This window comes from Aquarana catesbeiana, linkage group LG03 (genome assembly GCF_042186555.1).
Source record: "Aquarana catesbeiana isolate 2022-GZ linkage group LG03, ASM4218655v1, whole genome shotgun sequence".
Classification (NCBI taxonomy): domain Eukaryota; kingdom Metazoa; phylum Chordata; class Amphibia; order Anura; family Ranidae; genus Aquarana; species Aquarana catesbeiana.
Genome location: NC_133326.1, coordinates 602,936,232 through 602,951,163, shown reverse-complemented (window position 1 = coordinate 602,951,163; position 14,932 = coordinate 602,936,232). Strand labels below are relative to the sequence as shown.

Here is a 14,932-nt window from a genome sequence, read left to right as displayed (position 1 = left end):
TATTAAATACTGTAACCTCTCTAACCCATTTGTCCACTTTGGAAGCTATTTGTAAGAATAACCCACATTCTAGAGGTACTTTTTCCGTTCTATATTCAAATTCACTGGTTCAAACCAATCAAAATGAACCACAATATGTCTAGAAATGGGAAAAAGACTTGAAACAAAAATTAGATAGCTATGAATGGAATCAAATATGGTCTATAACTAAAGCAGCATCCCCTAATATATTGGCGCTTGAAGCGAGTTATAAGGTGTTAACAAGATGGTACCTCGTACCAGCTAGGGTGGCAAAATATGTACCAAATTATTCTGCACAGTGTTTTAGGGGATGCTCTGAATTGGGAACGTTGTTTCATATTTGGTGGTTGTGTCCAAAAGCTCAAATATTTTGGAAGGACATTTTTAATATTGCATCTAAATTATTGGATAAGATAATTCCTTTTGATCCTGCAATAGCATTAATTAACTTGAAACCTGAAAATATAACACATGCTCAATTTAAATTGCTAGTGCAACTCTTTACAGCGGCTAAACAAACATTAGCAAGGGCATGGAAATCTTCTAATTTAATCGTAAAGGAAGCATTAGTTAAAATGAATAATACTATGACTCATGCCAAAATGATAGCTGTTGATATGGACACGATCCCTAAGTTTGAAAGAACGTGGCAACCCTGGATTGACTATACTATACCACAAACCTTTGACAATCAAGTACTACTGCCATGGTAGCTTGAATGAAGCGTTTTATACCTTATGTTTCCTTATAGTAGTAATGGCTCATGGCCTCGCCTCGCAGACTTTTCCACTCTTCCTTCTCTACTTCCTCTCTCTCCTTTCTCCTTCCCTTTATTTTTTGTGGTTTACATTATGATTTTATAGCACTCATTTTGTTTATTTTTTTTGTGTTTTCCACTCAACAGTCTCTTTGATATTGTCAAGATTATAATAATGACTATTACTTTTATATTAATACACAATACCTTGAATCGCCTTAAGTATTATCAACAATATCTTTATTTGTTCTTGACATTATTTTATTATCTTTAAGAATATGCTATTAGAATATTTATGTAAATGTAATTGAACATCTTCTCCAAGACTGTATTATTACTATAATATGTTACTTGTGCAATGTTACTTCCTTACTGAACTCTAAAATAAAATATTTTGACAAGGAAAATTAGCTATTTGATTTAGTTATAGCATAACCTTATTGTTTCTTGAATAAAAAAAAGTACTTATATAAAATATAATATATAGTAGAATATAGAATATAAAAACAGAATTAAGAAAAACTTTATTCTTCACAGATCTGTCCATAAAGATGAGAAATCGTCTAAATTTGATGGTTCATGGTTTGTTGGTTTAGCTGCTTTCCTCACAGATTTAATAAAGCAGTGCGTTTATGTTTAAATGTCCAGTCTACCAACAAACAGAATTCCATAGGGGTCTGTATGTAAACCTTTCATAAGTATTTGCCATCAGTTGGTTATATTCTTGTAAGCGTTCCAGTGTCTCCTTTGGTACTGGCAGAGAAAATCGATTATTTCCAACCATAACAAAACTGCCACCTACTTCTGCATCAATTGCAAAACTGACGATCTTTTCGGGATCTGAATATTTTGACATCTTCACTGGAGATGGTCCACTGATGTTGTTGGTGCAGATGAACATTTCCTTGGCCAAAAATGACTCAAACGTAACACTTTTTATGAGTCTTGTTCGTAAAAACAGAAATCTTTGTGTTGAGCCTTGTATTTTGTCAAGGGTTCCATCATTGTTCTGGTCGTGGTATGCATAAAGAGAGAAGGCAATATGTGTTAAGACAAGGGAGAATTATTCTACTAGCATTAACTACATCTCAAGGACACATATCAAGTACCTAATCTCACCTCTTCCAAAAAATTCACTGTCTGTGAAACACTGCAGTCCGATCACCTATATCTGCTCTAGTACCTACATGCCATCTTACCTTGTATACGTTCTTCTATGTGCCTGAAACCCCCAAATCTCCATCCACTTCTCCTACTTCGTGGCCCTTGCTCTGGGTCTGTACTTTCAGTTATTGCTCTCCCAATGATCAATGATCCACCTGAATGGTCCCTGTTCCTGTCCCCATTCCAGCCAACTGCTGCCCTTTCCACTACTCTATGGCTCTGGGCCCTGTACTCTCTTTTCTCTTGCATGTGTTACTCCCTTCCCTGTTGCAGAGGAGCGGAGTGTACCACTGGAGATACTTCCCCAAGTTATAAGCAGAAGTGTTCTATATATATATATAGATATATATCTATATATATATATATAGCAGCACGTGGGACTGATTTTATTTTTTGAATTCACATTATACTGTTCTGTGTAATGTTGCACAAGAGATTAGACTTGTCACTTCACATTCATAGTTGAATTGTGTGTTTGTGATATACAGGTATATAACAAATTGGGCGTAGCGCTGCACTTATATATATATATAATCTTCTATGCTCTTGCATGTGTTGCTCCCCTCCCTGTCATTTCTCTAGTGCAGCCTTTCCTAACCCTTTTAAAGCCAAGGAGTCCTTCAAATAACTTGTTGGTCTCAGGGAACCTCTGCTAAACACTATAATTACAGCTTAAAGTGGATGTAAACCCGATTCATGAAATTTGAGCTGAGCACATATATCTGTAGTGTTTTCTTATCTCTCTCCCAAGTACTGAGTCCCGTGGCTTTCTCCTGCCCCATAGCTCTGTTATTAGCCTGATAACTTCTGACAAATACTCAGACACAGGAGATAAAAGCCTGAAATTTGTGTTGTGGGATGGTGCTATAAATAGATTAGCAGACAGCTTGCCTTCTCACAGCAGAACTCCGCACATTACTTTCTTCCTTTGCCAGTGTGGAGAGGGGGTGTGTGCCTTTCCTCCAATCAGCTGTCTTGGCTGTATGCCCAGACTTCACACTCAGTGCTGAACAGGAAGAGAAAATCTGTAACATGATGTGCACTTTCTAAAGGATATATAAAGCTGAAGGCAGCAGATATACATGTAAAATGTATGTAGGGAGATTTGTTTCATCTCTGTGTATCACTTCATTGGGTAAATGTGAGGATTTACATCCGCTTTAAGTTACATTAAAAAGTAAATTGAGATATGATAATAAACAAAAGGATTAGGAATGAGACATACATAGCATATCTGACGTCCACTCTATATGACAAAATTATTTTATACAGGTAATAATAATGAAATTAAATGAACAGTAATAGTGGCCAGAAAAAAAAAAACACAGGCTGGAAAATCAAAATTGTTTGGTTGTCATCGGCACACAAAAAAAAAATTTCCGCCAAGTTAACATAATAAACACAACTTAGAATTTCAGGCAACTTAGAATTTTTAGGCAAAACCTAACTAGTTTTAAAATGCTCCCTCCCTCCGCCTAACATCTATTCTGACTAACTTGTGTAAGAAAGATCTGTATACTTATCTATTTTTAGGCCACTCCATTCCGGTCACATGATTTCCCCTTGTCAGCCAGCTGCGGCTGCAGGGGAGAGGAGAGAATGCCTGTAAATGGCTGGTTATGCCTGGGTGTGGTGGCGTCACCCATAGGCTCATATGGCCCATCCGTTGTCAGCACTCTCTCCTTTCCTCTGCAACTGCCACTGGCTGACAGAGGGAAGCTGGATCATTAACCAGACCAGAGCAGCTTTAAAATAGGTAAGTATACAGATCTTTCTTACAGAGGGTAGTCAGAATAAGTGTTGAGGAGGGGGGGGAGCATTTTAAGACTAGTTAGTTTTTTTCTGGAATTCTACCTTAACCACTTCAGCCCCTGAAGGATTTAGCCCCTTAATGACCAGGCCGCAGTGTCTCGTGCACGAAGTGACATACAGGTATGTCATTTCGCGCAATAGGGCCGCCCTATATATACGGTGGGCGATCCTTAAAAGGTTAAAAAGGTAGTAAACTGCAGTTGGTTAAAAAAAAAAAAAGTAAATAAAAAAAATTCCCTGCAAGGCAATGTCATAATGTGCTAGTATGCATCGCATACTAGCACAATATGAGAAACTTACCTTAGAACAAAACCCTCCAGCGCCATGCTGTCATAGCTGAGAGGGCTGACATCTTCCCCTGGTCCTCCTTCTGGGTTCATGGCCTTTGGCTACATGAGTGGCGGGGGGCCTGATGATATCACCCCCGGGCATGTGTGCTGGAGCCGCTGTTTACGGCATGGGCTCAGAAGGTCTGGCAGTGTCACCGGCTGAATGCACTCTGAATTTCTCCTAAACTGTGCAAGTTTAGGTGATATACACAGTACCTACAGGTAAGCTTAATTATAGGCTTACCTGTAGGTACAAGTAGTGTAACTGAGTTTACTACCACTTTAACACAGCTTTGTAAAAAGTAATAATGAGGTTTGAGTCTCAAAGTTATAGGAGATGTTCCATTTTTCAGAAAATGTTAAAAGTGGCAACTGGAAATCATGGCATATTCTGATTTGTCACAAGACTACTATAGATTTTCAGCTTTCCTGCCTAGGAAGATGTTGCAAACAGCTCAGACCAGTTTTCAAACACTTAAAGCTGAAATCCAGGCAAACAGCTAAATACACAGATGAAATACAATGCATTACAGAACTCTACCCCACTGCACAGTCTTGTTTAGCAGAAGAGTGGATCCGATCCTTTTTTATCTGCTGCAGGTGGGGGGGTGTATTTTGAAGCACGTGATTAGAGCCAGAGGCTCTAATAGGCTACAAAATAGGGTGGTCTCCGGGCACAGAGCACTGTGTCCCGATCCCACCCTGTCATGTGGCATAGCAAATGAATTTTCGCTATTGTCACACTAACATTCCTCCTTGCCAATCAGCAGGCAGGTCAGTGAGACCTGTCTCCCGATTGGCCAAAGCATTAGGCGATCATGTTGAATGCCTAATGGTTTGGCGGAAGAGGAGACACGGCAGAGGAAGCTGGAGGAGCCGAGTGGACACAGGAGCCGCCGCTTCCCGCCACTACAGAAGAGGAGGAGGAGGCCCCATCACTCGGTAAGTGCCTCCAGACCGGCCGCACGGGGGGGTTAGTGAAGTGACAGCCGAGTCTGGGGATGCGCTTGGCTGCATTTGATGGGCACAAGTGGCTGCATATACTGGGCACAAGTGGCTGCATTTGACAGGCACAAATGGCTGCATATGATGTGCATAGGGGCTGCATTTTGTTGGCACAAGTGGCTGCATATGATGGACACAAGTGGCTGCATTTGGTGGGCAAAAGTGGCTGCATATACTGGGCACAAGTGGCTGCATATGATGGGCACAAGTGGCTGCATATGATGAGCACAAGTGGCTACATATGATGGACACAAGTGGCTGCATATGACGGGCACCATGGCTGCATGTGATGGGACACCGTGGCTGCATATGATGGGCACAAGTGGCTGCATATGATGGGCACAAGTGGCTGCATATGATGGACACAAGTGGCTGCACATTATGGGCACAGTGGCTGTGTTTGATGGGCACAATGGTTGCATATGATGGGCACAAGTGGCTGCATATGATGGGGCACAGTGTCTGCATATGATGGGCACAAGTGGCTGCAAATGATTGGCACACGTGGCTGCATATGATGGGCACACGTGGCTGCATATGATGGGCACAATGGCTGCAATTGATGGGCACAGTGGCTGCACTTGACGAGCACAATGGCTGCATTTGATGGGCACAGTGAGGCTGCAATTGATGGGGGGGTTCAGTATTTTTCAGTTTGTTTGCGCCCCCCCCCAAAAATTTTGAGCACCAGCCACCACTGGTTTTTACCAACCCCAACCTCAAGTGTAAACAAGCCCTAAGCAAGTTGCTTCATTCATTGAATGCCAGTTTCAACACTTGACAATTCTTCATTATTCTGGTGTGTACAGAAGCACCCTGGGGACATCCTAACATTTTTAAACTAAAGTCTCAAAGTTTCAAAGTCAGAATTCTGAGTTTCAAAGTCGAAATTCTGAGATTAATAGTCAGGAGTCTGAGTTTCAAAATCAGAATAAAACTCAGAATTCTCAGGATGAATGTCAGAATTCTGTGTTTCAAAGTCAGAATTCTCAGAATGAAAGTCGACAGAGAAAATTGAGTACCGTCCGTGATACTTTTTTTATTTGCACTAACATACAATTTTTCAGGACAAGCTTTCAGGGTATGTCCCCTTCTTCAAGGTCCAAGCAGTACTGATCTTGGACCTTGAAGAAGGGGACATACCCTGAAAGCTTGTCCTGAAAAATTGTATGTTAGTGCAAATAAAAAAAGTATCACGGACAGTACTCAATTTTCTCTGTCACAGTTGCACTAATACGGCTACAATCAAATCCAGAATGAAAGTCAGAATTCTAAGTTTATAATAACAGTAGCCTCTAGGGCGATTGTGATTTGCAGTGGTAACCCGTCCATAGAGGGCGCATGGGTGCCGCCTCCCCTATCCATGCTTCCGGCCCCCTGATCTACAGGGCTCAGAGCACCAGACCATGGATTCCCATGCAGGTGGGGTGGGTGTTTTTTTGAAGCACCTGTATGAGCCAGAGGCTCTAATAGGCTTCAAAAATGGGTGATCTCGGGGTGCAGAGCATTGCGCTCTGAGCCTACCCAGTTGTGTGACGCTAGAGAATTAATTTATGCTATTTTCACACTAAAGTTCCTCTCCCCCAATCAGGAGGCAAGTTGTGAAACCTGTTTCTCGATTGGCCAAAGCATTAGGTGATCCTATTGGATGCCTAGTGCTTTGGCGGAAAAGGAGACACACAGCGGAGGAAGCATGAGGAGTGGACACCGGAGCCGCTGCTGCCCGCAATCCAGGAGATGAGGAGAGGACACCACAGCCCCGCCACATGAGTAAGTGCCGGACTGCCCGCGCGGGGAGAAGGGCGGGTGTTGGGTGCTGTCTCAGTGCCATGCCACCGTGGGGGAGTGTTTGTTTGCTGCCCCCCAAAAGAAAAAATCCACCAGCGGCCACCGCAGAAATGTATTCTTTTTTCGTGCAAAGTAGCTTGTGTTGAATTTGCTAATCAGAGGCAGTAAAATAGGTCGCCTGCAGCCAGCAACAATAGAACTCTCAAAGCTACATTAGATCCCCATCAACAATAGATCCCTCAGCAAAAATAGATCCACCCCAGCAACAATAGATCTCGCAGTAACCAGCATAAACAGACACTCCAGCAGCCAGCAACAATTGAACCCTACCTCCAATCAAAATTAACTCCCCAGAAACAATAGATCTCCCAGCAGCAGCAATAGAGCTCCCCAGCAACAATAGATCCCCCTAGCGACAATAGAGTCTCCAGCAGCCAACATCAATAGATCCCTCAGTACATCCCAGCACCCTTGGCATTTACATTCAGTGCTGGAGGTGCTGGCACTGCGTTGCCCTGTGTTCCTGCTGATTGTAGCACACATAACTGTCTCCTTCTGCTGCTTTTATCGCCTCCTCTCTGAACTCTGCTGGACGGACTGTGCAGTAGACTGCAAGAAATGGGAACCAAGTCAAATTCAGGTACTTACACTGCCTGCAATAAATTGAATACATTGATATTGTATTAATGAATTAAGAGCTGCATTAACTTGTGCCTTTATTATCTTCCTGGAGTTGGAGGCCGGGAGGCAGATTTGCTAATGGGTTAGAGAATTTTCACCTAAACAATTGTGTGAGTATTAACTTCAGTTATCCAATTGCATGACTAGCACATTCCTGTTCACGTTGGAAACCCAGTCATGTGCTGATGAAATAAGTAAACTGGAATTAGCTTTTCATATGATTGAATATGTAGTGCTCACCGCTGGAGGGGCCCCTTGAAATACAAAGGTTCACCCAGAATAGTACAAAACCATAGCTCCCAACTGTCCCTGATTTTGAGGGATGGTCCCCCTCTGTCCCTCTTTCCTCCTCATTTGTCACTCATTTTGGTCTGATCTATGCAATTATATATAAAATGCACTATTTAACTTTCAAAACGTGTTTCCCAGTGCTAAACCTTTCATCTAATTTCTAAATTGCTGCATTTGTAAATTTCAAAAGCCAGTATAAAGGAATACTGGCTGTGGTAAAAAATAAAAATAATTTTTTTTTTTTTAATTCTGATTTAAGGGGGTGTGGCAGGGGATGTGTCCTATGCCTACATACTTTTGCTGAAAGGTGTCCCTCGTTCCTATCTCAAAAAGTTGAGAGGTATGTAGAACCTGCCTGCCACAGATGGAGTTCCAGGTACACCCACAACACAGGCTCAGTTTAAGAGATATATTTTTGTCTTTTTACCCTTTTTTCATTCTTTGTTACATTTTAATGCTGCTGATATCTTGCAGCTTCTTTACAAGCTCAGTCCAAAATCACAACAGTAATAACAGGCTGCATATGTTTTTTCATAGGGCATATTTCCTAATTTTTGCTGGCTGCAATTGTTTTTTGCAGGTCTTTTATTTTTTAATAGTGACAACAGTGGAAAATGCCTGGGCATCAGCGTTAAGATTCCTTTGATGGTGATTTACTGGCAGGATATTGTGGGACTGGGAGACAGGAGGAAGAGCATTGTCACCCCATAACACAATGCACCCAAACAATGAACCTTTATATCTGCATCACCAGCAGGGCTGGTGCAAGGATTTTTGACACCCTAGGCGAAACCTCATTTCGCCGCACCCACCCCTTGCTCCCCCCTGATCCCACCCCCTTTGCCCTGCCCATGTATTATTTTTAATGCAGTGCCCATCAAATGCAGCCCACCAGCACCCATCAAATGCAGCCTCACCAGCGCCCATCAAATGCAGCCTCACCAGCGCCCATCAAATGCAGCCTCACCAGCGCCCATCAATGCAGCTTCACCAGCACCCATTAATGCAGCCTCACCAGCATCCATCAAGTGCAGCCTACCAGTTCCCATCAACGAATGTTTGCTTGCTTCCATTAATTCGGGAGTCGGGACACAGAGCGGCGGCTGCCTGCTGATGCTGAGACTTAGTTGCTTGCTGCAGAGAAAAGAGAGTAGGAACACCAGTGGTTGGGTGCCCTAGGCAGCAGTGTGCCCTAGGCGGCTGCCTAGTTTGCCTAGTGGTAGCACCAGCCCTGATCACCAGCTGTTATTTTCATGAAAGTTAGTGTAGAAATCCTGTCTTTAGGCTTCATGCACACAGTTGCTTAGTGGCTCCTGTGTGCTGAGATGTAAAATCTCTGGCATTTTTGGCACCCAGGAAGCCACAAACAACCAATCATATGTATTGGTGACTATACGTCACTTTTTTTTTACCAACATTTAAAATGATCTTGCACTCATTCAATTTTGGTATGGTGCTCCCTTCTGTCATTTTGTGGTCTTAGATCTGTTGTGGCCACTACTTCCACTGGTCAGCGTGGCTTCTGGTAAGCTGAAAGTCATTTTTTATTAAGTACCACTACCAAAAATGCTGCACCCCTAAGAACTCTTAGTTACACCGAACTACTGTGGTTATAACAAAGCCAAGAAATTAAGTTGTGCTTCTCTGGGATTGGCTATCATCTGTAATAAACAAATCATTTGGACGTTGATGGTAAAATTAAAATATTTCCTTGTCATGGCTCACTAATATGGAAGAATGTATTTAAGCCTGATTGAGCCCCTGTTCACATTGGAGCGACTTATCATGCGATTTGACAGGTTGCATCCTATTGCCGGCAATCGCACTGTTCAAATCGATGCAACAACGATTTTGATGCACCGCCTCAATTTGAGAAAGTAATACATGCACTACTTTTGGCGATTTCAGGTGCAACTTGAATAGACACAGATGTCTTCAAAGTCATACCTGGAGTCGCACCGACATGCAGCTTTGAAATTGTGTGATTCTAGATTAGGTTGCACAATTCAATGTGAATGGGGACTGAGGGGCTTGGAGCGGTAGGATTTTACACTCAACTAACCCTACACAGCAGGAATGCTTACTGTTGATTTTACTCCTGTTAGCTATGACCTCTGAGCATACTAAATGCATGACCTCTCTCTTTGTTTTTACTGTTATTTGCTGAAAATGGTTTTAACTAGTTTCCTAGAAGGGGGCCTTGCAATATGACAGGTATACAGTACAGAACTCATCTAGGACTTTGACAGAGTGCCTGGGAAAAGAGGACTGTCCTTTACATTCCTAATGAAATTATGCAAAAGAAAATACGAGAGCATAGAATTGGGATGTTAAATAGTCCATAAACAGTCCATTAAAAGTCCATAATATACATTCTAATAGAAATCTGTGCCCTGCCCGAATGACAGCCACACAGTGGGGAGCAAACACTCAGGGCAAAGCTCTTCTAGGAGTGAAGCCAACTCTGTATATCCAAAGAATAGAAGAAAATGCAAAATCACCTCTAAGTGCAATAGCTTAATAAACGTTAGATCACACAGACGAGGGGCCACTCACATGGGGAGTAAAAGATCAGGCTTATCTGATAATAGTCAACATCCCGATGAAACAACAAGCGCCCAGGGTCTGCATATGAAAGAGCCGCTATGTGGAAGCAGAAGGCCAGCATTCTTCTGTGTCGCTCCGGGCAGACCTCTCAGTGAATTGCAGCGTGGACCGCAGCGCCGGTGTGTGACATCACCAGAAGTGGAAGTAAACAACGTGTTTCGGAGCATGTGCAATGTGGATAACCAGCATACACGCTCCTTTCTCAAGTTATCTTCCTTGGGAGTTGAAGATGCGCTTCACCATGAGGTCTGCCCGGAGCGACACGGAAGAACGTTGGTCTTCTGTTTCCATATTGTGGCTCCTTCATGTGCAGACCCTGTGAGCTTGTTGTTTCATTGGGATGTTGACCACTATTAGATGAGCCTTACTGCCCATGTGAGCAACCCCTTGTCTGTGTGATCTAGCTTTTATTAAACTATTATTAAACTATTGCACTTAGAGGCACTTTTCTGTTTTCTTCTAATGAAATGATGGGCTCCCCTGGACTTGAACAATGCCGTGTTTATCTTTATTATCATTTGTAATACATCTATAAACCAAACTATGTAAATTCCATTTATTGTTATATGACTTTTTAGTTGTTTGACTTATTGCACCACACCCAGATATATGAGAGGTTAAACATAGGAACCTATTAACAAACAAATAATAAGATAAGTAATAATGTTTAACCCTTTATTACAGAAGTCCAACTCTCAAGTATGAATCCCTAATGGTAGAACTGGAGACCTAAATTACAGCAGGGAATTCCATCAGTATTGTCCTGTATTGAACTGAGCAATCCATCCTCTTTACCCCCTAGCTTATTTGCCATTTTTATTTCAAGTGCAAGTAGCCCTAAAGAGGAATCTTTCCCAAAATAAACTGTTTTTTTTTCTTTTAAACCTGTAAACAGTTTCCGTATGTTTCTGGCAGCAAAAAACTGAGCTATCCTGAAAAAGCCCCATAGTAGATAATAATATATTTAAAAGCAAACTTAATTGGTTAATGGTGCACGAGAAAAAATTGTGTGCTTCATGACAAACAGTGATGTTTTCAGAGCACCTGGACATTGTGGATACAATATTTACAACTTTCGTTGTGACTTCTGTCTAATTAATCTTACCCGTTTGTTTTCTTTTCCTGCCTTCTTTACCCTTTTTTCTGCTTTTACCTTTTCCTACTAACTCCCTGAGTAGGAACATTTAGCATATCTCATTATTCCCCAAGAAGGGGGGGGGGGGGGTTCTGTTGTTTTCTATCAGGTTGTGTTGAAACATTCTGAAGGGAACTCGAGACTAAGGCAGCAATGTGTCGGATGTATATAAACAGACTACTGATTATTTCTGTTGAAGGTTCTTCCTTGATTGCTTTAGTACTCTCCTTAACTGAGTTTCTTTATATGCTCCTATAATGGGGGCATTTGGTCAAAAGTAGACCACCTGATGGTATACCTGAGAGTTACCCTATCTTTGAGCCTGTCTGAATAAGATTGGTCTCCATAAGATATATGAATAATTTTATGTTTTACTTCCCTTTCCCTTATATGATGGTTTGAGCTGCGTTCAACCTACCATTTGTGCATACCCTTGTATTTCTTACTTTGGAAAAAGTAAATAAAAATCAGTTGAAAAGAGAAGAAGCAGGGGTTTGCTTCCTCATGTCAGAGCCTCCAGCAAGGAGAACAATGAGCAGCAGATTATTGACTTAAAGCAGAACTCTGGGATTTTCAAAACATCCGCCATTACTACCCCCCCCCCCCCCCATACAAAACACTAAACATTTATTACATTTGTGAAATTTCTTACCATTTAAGTGATATGTCTGATTAAATTTTTAGGAAGTCAGCTCAAAAAATGAAGCCTGTATTCTGCCAGGGAGGAGGTGTTAGAACATTGATTGCATCATATCCTCTTCTCTCTCTCTAAACTGTAATCAGCCTACATTTACCATGAATACTTGGGATGGGAGTGAATGTGGGAGGTACACTAGGCTTGTACATGTAAATGCGAACTCGCCCACTTCAACACAAATTACACCCCTCATTCTGCAGCCAGCAAACCATATATAACACATGGTATAAATGCAAACCAGTGCAACCTGTCAGTGTCCACCAGAGTCAAATGTCAGGGACCACCAGAGTCAAATGTCAGGGACCACCAGAGCCAAATGTCAGGGACCACCAAAGCCAAATGTCAGGGACCACCAGAGCTGAATGTCAGGGACTACCACCAGAGCCGAATGTCAGGCACCACCAGAGCCAAATGTCAGGGACCACCACCAGACCCGAATGTCAGGGACCACCAGAGCCAAATGTCAGGGACCACCAGAGCCGAATGTCAGGGACCACCACCAGTGCTGAATGCCAGGGACCACAACCAGTGCCGAATGTCAGGGACCACAAGTGCAGCATGTCTGTCCCACCAGTGCAGCTTGTCAGGGACCACCAGTGCAGAGTGGGATTATTATTAGAAATCGCTTGTTTGACACAGTGGGGATGTCCCGCTGTGTCAGGTATAGTATATCAGAACACAGAGCGCTGATGTCCCGCCTCCCTCCGGTATTATGATTGACAGCGCACTGTGCCAATACCGGAGGCAGGCGGGACATCAGTGCTTGGTGTTCTGATATACTATACCTGACACCGCGGACATCCCTGTTGTGTCATTGTGTTGCGTTTGTTAAAATATGATTTTTTATATTAATCACACATAACATTACATGAGACAATAGTGAATGCTCATGAGTAGATATTTCTCAAACAAATGCTGCTGCATACAATGGGTACGTAGATACCATTGTTGTATTCAAATGACAGTTTCAACAGTCCATTGTTTCTACAGCTACAGTAAACAGGTATGTTTTCTGTTGTTTGGTAACTATGGTAAACAGCCTGACATATAAAAGGAGGATTCAGGCATAAGCTAGGCACACACATCATCATGCTTTAAGATCAGAAGCCACTCATGATAGAAGAAAAGTGCCTGGTCTCCAGAAGAATCGTTGCCAATGGAGATCACGAACATAGAGTAACAGAAGATAAGTAACTTTTAAGTGTATTTGTACTGTTATAGACCATAGGTTGTTCATTTGCTAGGCATTTTGCTTGTTATAGATATCTGTCAGTCTTGTATTGTATTCCTAATATTGTAATAGTTTTGTATGTACAGCATCCTTGTATAGTAAAAGCACATTTACACACTGTAAAAGTCTCAGCTTCCTTGCTTATACTACAAAGTAACCTTGCTAGATAGACACAAGCAAAACATTTGGGGGCTCGTGCTGTGATCTGTGCTATAATTCAATTGAAGCAGACCTGTTTTTCTGTAGTGTGTTGTGTAGCTTGTGCTAGGTAAAATGCTGCATAAGCTGTTTAGGAAAAACAAGGCTGCAGAGGGTTCTGGTGGCCAGAAGGAAGTGTGCAGCTTACCTATCTGGGCCAGAGACAATCCCTCATGATCAAATCAATTAATGCCTTAAGGAAAAGGAAGGGCTGTAAACCTGTTAGTAAAGCCAGGGTATGTGCCATTGTCACATCCCAAAATTGGGATTGTGAGGATGTGCTCTCCTCAAATGATAGTGAGGATGAGGAGATAGAGTTTGATATTTTGCATGATGATCTGCTAGTGGGAAAGAAAAAGTATGCCAGACCTCTCATTACTAAGCATAGGAAACGGCAACATGATAGAGAGGATATGGCAGATGGGGAGGTGCATTATCGCAACCCCAGAGATGTTGAATTTGAAGAAGTACGGGAGTTTACGCAAACTGAACTCCATAAGCTGGCAAAACAATACAAACAAAGGTCTGGGTAGCCCCTATTGAGTTGGCTCCTACGCCTATGGGATGAAGGGGTGGACAGTGTTGTTTTGTCAGGTAAGGAAGCAGTGACTATAGGAGTGTTAACCCATGATCCACAATTGCGTCAGGCAATGCGAAAAGCCCGAGAGTTTAGCGTGAATTTTTCACTGTTAGACTTTGTGAGAGAATAGTCTGAGTATACGCTAGTCCTACTGACCTGGAAAATACCTACTCCTGGAGATCAATAGGATAGGGTATTTCCAGGTTACGTGAGATGGGTTGTATAACCAGATTAAATACGTTTACAGAATGGATGGGTCCAGATATGGAACCCTTTACATCTGCTCTGCACTCTAAGCTGATAAAATCTGCGCCATTTAATCTCAGGGCTCCATTATTGTCCTTGTTGGGAGGCCTGGGATTAAACAGCAAGATTCATGAAGCCACAACCCTTTTAAGCCAGTTGGGGGAGCTAGAGGAGACTAAAACAAAACCTGTCAGGGCAGTAGATAAGGTCAAGGACAGACAGGAAGAATACAAGCAGAAAAGAGCAGAGAAGAAAGGGAATGGGGTAGAGAAGACAGTAGGTGAAGAGAAAACCAGGCTAGTTATTTCTAGGAAAGAAATGTGGGTGGACCTATTAAAGGCAGGAGTACCTAAAGATGAGATAGATGGCATTTCTACTGCAGAAATGCTA

At 42.3% G+C, this 14,932-nt stretch overlaps 1 protein-coding gene across 2 annotated transcripts in view; it reads right to left on the bottom strand.

Moving 5' to 3' along the window:
* Positions 1–996: 996 nt before the first annotated feature.
* The window catches only part of LOC141133035 (interleukin-1 beta-like), a 37,858-nt gene continuing 23,922 nt past the window's right edge, over positions 997–14,932 (bottom strand). For both annotated transcript variants that reach the window (XM_073622110.1, XM_073622111.1), the window contains one exon: positions 997–1,787. In XM_073622110.1, coding sequence (XP_073478211.1) covers positions 1,428–1,787 — 360 coding nt within the window. In that variant the 3' untranslated portion in view covers positions 997–1,427. The remainder of the gene's footprint in view (positions 1,788–14,932) is intronic.